The sequence below is a fragment of the Hemitrygon akajei genome, unplaced genomic scaffold (assembly GCF_048418815.1).
Source record: "Hemitrygon akajei unplaced genomic scaffold, sHemAka1.3 Scf000041, whole genome shotgun sequence".
Taxonomy (NCBI): domain Eukaryota; kingdom Metazoa; phylum Chordata; class Chondrichthyes; order Myliobatiformes; family Dasyatidae; genus Hemitrygon; species Hemitrygon akajei.
In genome coordinates this window covers 8,810,620-8,818,750 of record NW_027331927.1, presented here as the reverse complement: position 1 = coordinate 8,818,750, position 8,131 = coordinate 8,810,620, and the positions used below count along the sequence as shown (strand labels likewise).

Sequence of the window (8,131 nt, the reverse complement as noted above, 5' to 3'; positions counted from 1 at the left end):
CAGCAGGACATTGATGAGATACAAAACTGGGCTGAGAAGTGACAGATAGAGTTCAACACAGATAACTGTGAAGTGATTCATTTTGGTAGGTCAAATATGATGGTAGAATATAGTATTAATGGTAAGACTTTTTGCAGTGTGGAGGATCAGAGGGATCTTGGGTTTTGAGTCCTTGGGACGCTCAAAGCAGCTGCGCAGGTTGACTCTGTGGTTAAGAAGGCATACGGTGCATTGCCCTTCATCAATTGTGGAACTGAATTTAGGAGCCGATAGGTAATGATGCAGCTATGTCGGACCCCAGTCAGACCCCACTTGGAGTACTGTGCTCAGTTCTGGTCATCTCACTACGGGCAGGATGTGGAAGCCATAGAAAGGATGCTGAGGAGATTTACAAAGATGTTGCCGGGATTGGGGAATGTGCCTTATGAGTATAGGTTGAGTGTATCGGCCTTTTCTCATTGGAGCGACAGAGGATGAGAGGTGACCAGATAGAGCTATATAAAATGATGGGAGGCACTGATCATGTGGATAGTCAGAGGCTATTTCTCAGGGCTGAACTGGTTGCCACAAGATGACACAGGTTTAAGGTGATGGGGAGTAGGTACTGAGGAGTTGTCGGGTATAAGTGTTTTTACACAGAGAGTGTGGAGTGGTTGGAATGGGCTGCCGGCGACACTGTTGGGGGAGGATACGTTAGGGTCTTTTAAGAGACGTTTAGATAGTCCATGCAGCTTAGTAAAATAGAGAGCTATAGGTAAGCCAAGTAATTTCTAAAGAAGGGACATGTTCAGCACAGCTCTGTGGGCCGAAGGGCCTGTATTGTGCTGTAGGCTTTCTATGTTTCTATGTGTCGTTCCACTGTTGTGTGAGACTGGTTGGTGCAGAGGGAGATTCTCCCTGTGTCTGACCACGGGAGTTTGCAATGGCACTGTTGGGACGGAGCTTCACGCTGTTTCTGACCCACTTTCTTTTGCAAAATATCTTTATTACAAAATCAGTGCTACAATATATACAGACCAGTGACTAACACAATTACTACACTACAAATAGACAAATGACCTTAAGCTAAAATGTTTCCATCTCTGTCAATGATGACACTAAATCCCCATGGAGCCCAGTGTCGGAACGCCCATGAACATACGCAAACAAGGGGCTGCGGCCTCACACAGTCCATGTACATGTGGTACACGGTCTCCTCTTGCCTGCAGAAGTGACATGCGACTGGAAGATCCGTGTACATTCTAAAGATTTTATTGCAGGGCACCGCTCTATGCAGCACCCTCCATTCCAGATCTTCAAGGCACATGGGAAGAACTCCCTCATAAAGGGACTTCCATTGGGGAACCCCCTGTGCCTGACCTTTTTTATATATATACAAAATATCTTTATTATAATTTCAGTGTTATATATACAAACCAGTGACGAACACAACTACTTCACTACAAATGGACAATACACATTAAACCAAAATGTTTCCATCTCTATCAATGGCCCAATGATCCCGTAACGCCTCTAAGGTCGCTGTGGTCTGCGCGTGTTCCTTTTCAATATTTTCCTGAGCACGAACATACCCCCTAAACATTGCCAGGCAGTCTACCCGGGCAGATCGTCCAGCCACCCATTTCCAAGACCCTCGGATGGCTGATTCTGCCAGCCCCAGGAGCAAGCTGACAAGGATATGCTCATCCCTCCATGCCCCCTCCTTACTGGATGACCATTTATAAATAGGGTGAGGCTGAAGTACAACCAAAGGGCGAGAAGCAGCCCACGCAAATATGCAGAAAGCGGCTGCAGCCTCACACACTCCATGTACATATGGTGCACGCAGAAGTGACATGCAACTGTTAGACCCGTGTATACACTAAATAACTTATTACAGTGCACCGCTCTATGTAGTAGCCTCCACCCCAGATCCCCAAGGTGCATGGGAAGAACTCCCTCATAAAGGGACTTCAGTGTCTGACCCTGTGAGTGTGTGATGGGACAATGTGGAGGGAACTTCACTTAGTGTCTGATCCTATGAGTGTATGATATGACAGTGTGGAGGGAGCCTCACTCTGAGTCTGACACAGGAATTTTGGGATGGGCCAGCCTGGAGGGAGATTCTCGCAATGTCTGGGATGGTGTAGATGGAGGTTCACTCTGTTTTTGAACCCGGGAGTGTGCTAGGACTGTGCAGAGGAAGCTTGATTCTGTGTCTGGCCCCAGGATTGTGCGTCGGATCTGTGCAGAGGGTGCTTCAGCCTGTGTTGATCACTTCTGTTCCCTCCTCTTGTTCGTGACCTTGGTGAACGCGGGTCTGATATTATACAGTATATAACCTTTCAATCTCCTGTGTCATTTTTTTTCTGCGAGTACAAGGAGAGCACGCAAGAAGGTGGGGGTCAAGAGAGTGCGCGTATCTGGGGTGCGAGGGAGAGGTGGTCAGCCTGGATGGGAATGGGGAGTGAAGAGATCCTAGGAACCAGACACCACCAGACTTACATCCCTCAGCCTGGAGCTGAGATGCTGCTGTACCAATGTGAGGAGCTCAGACCCATAATTGCAGTTCACCGGGTGCAGGGTGGGGGGGGGGCAGCAGTAACCCCAGGTCACTGTTTCTCCTCTAATGAGACTCAAGTCCGACACCAAGACGGGAAGTTACAGTGACTTATTGACTTCATCATGACAAATGCAAATTAAACAATATGTGAGCTACTGAGTGTGGGAATAAATAAACTGCTCCCGATTCACTCACAATTAACTGACTGGTGACAACGAGTGCCAGATTGAATAATCAGTCCCATTTCCACCGTCACTCTGCATCGGGGAACCGATGATTATAAAATTACACTTCATGGCAGTGGCCGGGTTCACTGCAGAGGTATTTGTCAATTTAACACCATTATATCCTGCCTGGATAATCCCACCCAGGGTGACACTGGATACCCCATCCCACATGCTCTTGTCTGTGTAATTCCTCAAGGTCTCACGTGGGGAGTCGCGAACACACACATCCGATGGAAGCAGAAAGAAGGCAGAAGGCAGAAAGACGTCACTGCAGGAAAGCTTCCGATGTCACAGACAGCGAGACTGGAGCCAGTTCTATTAGAACGGTTATTAAACCCGGGGAGCTCAGCCGTTAAAGGGGAATGCAGGAAATTGGCCAAAATGTCCCCATCCCGCAGGTGGGGATGTTCACACATTCAGATGTTAACTGTTAGTCCGGGTCTGGGTTCCTGCAGAGATCTCAGTTCCTTCCTCCCGGTCTCACTGAACCGATTCCTCCCCAGCCTGAAACAGATGGAGGAATAAAGATGAAATAAACAGGTTACTCAACAGTGTCAGTAACAGGGGACGGGGGTTAATGTTTCAACAACACTCACAGGCAAATATCACCAGAAAACCCGCGGATCCGCTGATATTTTTTCACATTGAACATTAACACAAACACTCACCCAATCCACTGCAGACTCGGGAGGGTCAGAATGAGGCGGCCGAGAGCGGGGGCAGATCGGTCTGTGAGCAAGTTTGATTCCAGACTCAGCTCCGTCAGTGATGGGTCAGTACTGAGAGTGGAGACGAGATCCTCTGCACCAGAATCTGTGAGACCGACACCGAACAGCCTGGAGATGAGAGAGAGTGAGGGTGAAGGACACAGAGAGACAGGAGACGGTACAAATCCCCAGTGTTTATCAGTGAAACAATTACTGATCACATTAATGTTCAGTGTCAGACACCCAGTGACTGTAAACACAATCTCCCACAGTCTGGTACTTACTCCAGTTTCTGTATTTTACACTCTGGGTTCCTCAGAGCCGCAGACACCAGTTTCACTCCTGAATCTCCCAGTGTATTATCACTCAGGTACAGCACTGTCAGTGATCGATTTTTACTAAGAGCAGAGGCGAGATCCTTGGCACCAGAAACTGTGAGACCTACATTGAACAGCCTGGAGATGACAGAGTGAAGGTGAAGGACACAGAGAGACAGGAGACGGTACAAATCCACAGTGTTTATCAGTAACACAATTACTGATCACATTAATGTTCAGTGTCAGACACCTAGTGACTGTAAACACAATCTCCCACAGTCTGGTACTTACTCCAGTGTCTGTATTTTACACTCCGGGTTCCTCAGAGACGCAGACACCAGTTTCACTCCTGAATCTCCCAAGTCATTGTCCCCATGTCTAAAAAAAACAGACAAATTGATGAACAAAGTGATTCAAACCGTGGGTCTGAGGGAATTTCTCTCACTCGGATATTTCAGGAAACATTAAACTCTTCAGTAAGTCACTGATCGGAGTTCCCATCACTGCCAATGTCCCTCACTGCCCAGTTCCAGGGGATTCACCGAATGTCCGTTATTCAGTCTGTCGGTGTGACCCTGTAAACTCCACATTTTCCTTCTCATTCTCTGTTGGTTAGAAAAGTGTTCCTGATGTGACAGGGTTGGGAGGGGCAGAGTTGAAGAATGGGAGAAAGTTCCTCAGTGAGGAAGATTTGTGAATTGAGAAATGTTGATGGGAGATGGTGGAAGAGATCACACCTGATGTGAAAGGATAGGAAGGCAGGCCCGGAAGGAGGATGGGTAATGTGGAAAAGACCCCAAAGGAGGAAGTGATTTGGGAAGATATATCCCACATGAGGAAGGTGGATAGGGAAGAGTGATCCCTCAGAAGGAAGGGGGATTGGGAAGAGAGATCCCACAGGAGGAATGGGTATAGCATTTGTCACAATTCTTCACAATCATATTTACTACAGTTTTACCCAAATCCCTTTACATTGAAACAACACAATTGAACAGTTTCACAGTTCAGAGTGGAAGATAAAACAAGTTACCTCAACTCCTGGCAATTGTGCAGCCCGGGTCCCAGCCGCTGGATTCCTTCACATTGAATGTGGCATTTCTCCAGGTCGAGGTGTTTTATTGTACCACAGAGTCCGATGGCATGAGACAGGACCGCGCAGTCAATCGGGGTCAGTGTCATTCCACTGAATGAAAGTGTTTCCACAGATCCCAGTGTGGCCTGAGCCAGTCCACGATTTTGAGACTCAAACAGGTAGTGTAATGTGTTCAGGAGGCTCCTTTTACCAGCTTCACTCTTGTTTCCACTTTGGCATTTAACCTCCTCCTTCACCCATTCAATCACCTGGCAGGTTGTTTCATGAGGAAATGGACCTAGAAACTCCTCCAGGCCCCAAACTGTCATTGGGGAGGAGAGACCAGCAACAAAACGAAGAAATACCTCAAATCACCCATCACTTGTGTCGTGGGCTTCAGTGAGGATTTTCAGGATGTCGCCGGGATGTGGATTCAGGAATTGTGCGACTGCAGCTACAAACTCCTGGACGGTGAAGTGTGGGAATGTGTACACCACGCTCCGGGCACAATCATCTCTCTCCAAAAGCTCCATCAGGAACCCGGACAGGAACTGGGAAGGCTGCAGATTGTAGCTGATCAAATCTCCACTTGTAAACACAATCTTCTTCTCGGACACTCCTCTGAAGGCCAACTGACCAACTCTGAGAAACACATCACGAGGGTTCTCAATCTCATTGCGGTGGTTTTTCAGGATGTTGTAAATATAGTAGGAGTACAGTTGGGTGATGGTCTTGGGAATTCGCTGTGGGTCCATGACTCTTTGTGAGAAGAAGGGGCCCAATGCCAGAGCGAGGATCCAGGAGTAGGAGGGGTTGTAGCTCATGGTGTACAGGATCCCGTTCTCCTTCACGTATTTGAAAACAGCAGCTGCCACCCTCTGATCTTCAAAATGTCTGATGAAATATTCCTTCCGTTCCTTACCAACAAATCCCATGATTTCAGCCCAGACACTAATGTCTGCTTTTTCCAATAAATGTAACGCAGTGGGACGGGTTGTCACCAGCACCGAACACCCTGGGAGCAGCTTGCCCTGGATTAAACTGTACACAATGTCAGACACCTTGCACTTGAATTCAGGATCTGTGCATGTGTACTGTGATTCCATGTCTCTCCGATCATCAACAAAATTGATTTTGTCCTTGAATTCATCCAATCCATCGAATATGAACAGCAGTCCCTCTGTGTGTTTCCAGATCTCTCCCAGGATATTCCCAAAGTAGGGATACTCATGCAGAATCGGTTCTTTCAGGTTTATTCTGCAGTTAATGGCATTTAAATCCCGGAATTTGAAACTGAAGACAAACTGGAACTCCTGGTATATCTTCCCCATTGCCCAATCATTAACAATCTTTTGTACCATTGTTGTTTTCCCGATCCCCGCGACTCCGGCCACTGCTGCGGACTTCCTGGATTTATTTCCAAAGATCGATCTTATAACTTTTTGAACAAAACCTCTCTTGAATAACTGATCAATCCGGACTTCTTCTAGCTCTCTGTGAGGATGTTTTTCTCTCCACTCCTCATGGTCTCTGCCTCTTGCCAGCAGCTCATGTTCCACCAGTCTCTGAACTCGAACAGTAGAAATGACCGTGAGCTCAGCGTATCGATCAACCAGCTGGAAAACCTTCACCTTCTCCCTCATTTGGATTGTGTTCACTCTCAGTTTTTCAGTCTGTGTCCACAGAGTATCCATATGTTACCTTTGAACATCTTAGGATGTACAGAAATAGGTTGTCAATGCCTGATCTGATGAACATCGAGCACACAACATATTTTCTTTAATAAAAACTTGTTAAAGACAGTGTTTGGGTGAAATCATGAGATCAGAGAAAAGAGTGTCTGAAAATGAATGATGGCCCAGAAACATTTCTGATCTGATTCAGATCCGCTGTTAAAGGCTCCACTCTCCCCTCTGTTGGTAGTTTGCAGATTCCCCGGTGTTCCAGCGAGCACCAAGTGCACACGTGATTCTGGAGAGGGGAGTGTTGTGTGGAGCGGGTGGTTTCACTGCTTTCACTGCTCAGCTTCTGCTGAACTGTGCAACCCAGCAGAGGGTACCAGTGGCGGAGGGGGATATTTACTTGCTCTACTGACTTTTACTTTTCTCACAATGGAACCCATGTTCTTGACACTCCTTTCGGATTAAGCTGTAGGTACTGAGCCACAGAAATGGAACATAATTTCAGTTTCCTTTTACAGCCTGAGCCAGTCACAATGTGACATGCCCCGCAATAGTCTACAGTCTCTTATTCTCCGAGGAGCTGCTACATGAACTCAGGCAATTCCCCAATGATGCGCAGAAGTGTAGGAAGCTGAAGAGGATGGCAGCGATGATAGGGAACTCTAAAGTCAAGAGGACAGGTAGGCGATTCTGTGGACACAAAAAGGAAACACGGATGGTGTTTCCCAGGTGCCATCATCCGAAATGTTTCTGGACGAGTCCACAATATCCTGAGAAGAGCGGATAAGCAGCCAGAAATCGTGGCAAACGTTGGTACCAATGACATAGGAAGAGAAAAGGGAGGAAGTCTGTAAAACAGAACACAGGAAGTTAGGAAAGAAGCTAAGAAGCAGGACCTCAAAAGGAGTAATCTCAGGATTGCTGCCTGTGCCACACGACAGTGGCAATAGGTATAGAATGAGATGACAGAGAAATGTGTGGTTGAAGATTTGTAGCGGGGGTAATGATTCAGGTTTCTGGGTAATTGGGGCCATCTCCAGGGCAGGTTGGACCTGTACAAAAGGGATAGGTTCCACGTGCATCCGATGAGGACCAATATTCTTACGGGCAGATTTACTGGAGCTGTTTTAACCTAAAATAGCAGCGGGATTGGAACTAGGATGATAGAGCTGTGGATGAACCAACAGGTTTACATGTAGTTGATGGGTGTAATGTGAATGTAAGAAAGGACGAGCCAATGATTCGGTCCAAATACAGATAGAGCAAAGTGTTAAATTGTACCACATAGACAACTTTCAAAAGGGCGCAGAGGCAGGAGTGAATGCATTGTATTTAAATGCGCACAGCATTTGGAATAAGGTGGACAAATTCTTGGCGCAATCAGAGATTGGTCAGTATGATGTTATGGGCGTCACTGAGTCATGGCTGAAAGAAGACCATAGTTGAGAGCTTAACATTAAAGGATATACATCTTATCAAAATGACAGGCAGGAAGGCATAGGCAGTGTTGGCATGGCTGTGTTGGTTCAAAATGGAATCACTTCTTTAGAAAGAGTTGATTTAGGGTCGGAGAATGTTGAATTT

At 46.8% G+C, this 8,131-nt stretch overlaps 2 protein-coding genes across 4 annotated transcripts in view; both read right to left on the bottom strand.

Annotated features, from left to right (window-relative positions):
- Positions 1-800: 800 nt before the first annotated feature.
- Positions 801-5,194, bottom strand: LOC140720362 (NACHT, LRR and PYD domains-containing protein 3-like). Of its 2 annotated transcripts, XM_073035233.1 has the most exons (5): positions 4,824-5,194; positions 4,085-4,171; positions 3,761-3,931; positions 3,438-3,605; positions 801-3,273 (listed from the first exon to the last, which is right to left on the bottom strand). In XM_073035233.1, the coding sequence occupies exons 1-5, from the start codon at positions 5,192-5,194 to the stop codon at positions 3,186-3,188; spliced, it is 885 nt and encodes a 294-aa protein (XP_072891334.1). In that variant the 3' UTR covers positions 801-3,185. The 2 variants fall into 2 exon arrangements, with proteins under 2 accessions (XP_072891334.1, XP_072891336.1); XM_073035235.1 differs by lacking the exon at positions 3,761-3,931 and having other exon boundaries at positions 802-3,273.
- Positions 5,195-5,236: 42 nt separating this feature from the next.
- LOC140720361 (NACHT, LRR and PYD domains-containing protein 3-like) overlaps positions 5,237-8,131 on the bottom strand; it is an 82,400-nt gene continuing 79,505 nt past the window's right edge. For both annotated transcript variants that reach the window (XM_073035232.1, XM_073035231.1), the window contains exon 6: positions 5,237-6,576. In XM_073035232.1, coding sequence (XP_072891333.1) covers positions 5,237-6,559 — 1,323 coding nt within the window. In that variant the 5' untranslated portion in view covers positions 6,560-6,576. The remainder of the gene's footprint in view (positions 6,577-8,131) is intronic.

Excerpts from the sequence above, each read along its gene's own strand:
- LOC140720362 (XM_073035233.1), bottom strand. The coding sequence starts at position 5,194 with ATGACAGTTTGGGGCCTGGAGGAGTTTCTAGGTCCATTTCCTCATGAA. Across the intron at positions 4,172-4,823 it reads CACAATTGCCAGGAGTTGAG|ACATGGGGACAATGACTTGG; the intron begins GTAACTTGTTTT and ends TGTTTTTTTTAG. Across the intron at positions 3,274-3,437 it reads CCGAGTCTGCAGTGGATTGG|GCTGGGGAGGAATCGGTTCA; the intron begins GTGAGTGTTTGT and ends CATCTGTTTCAG.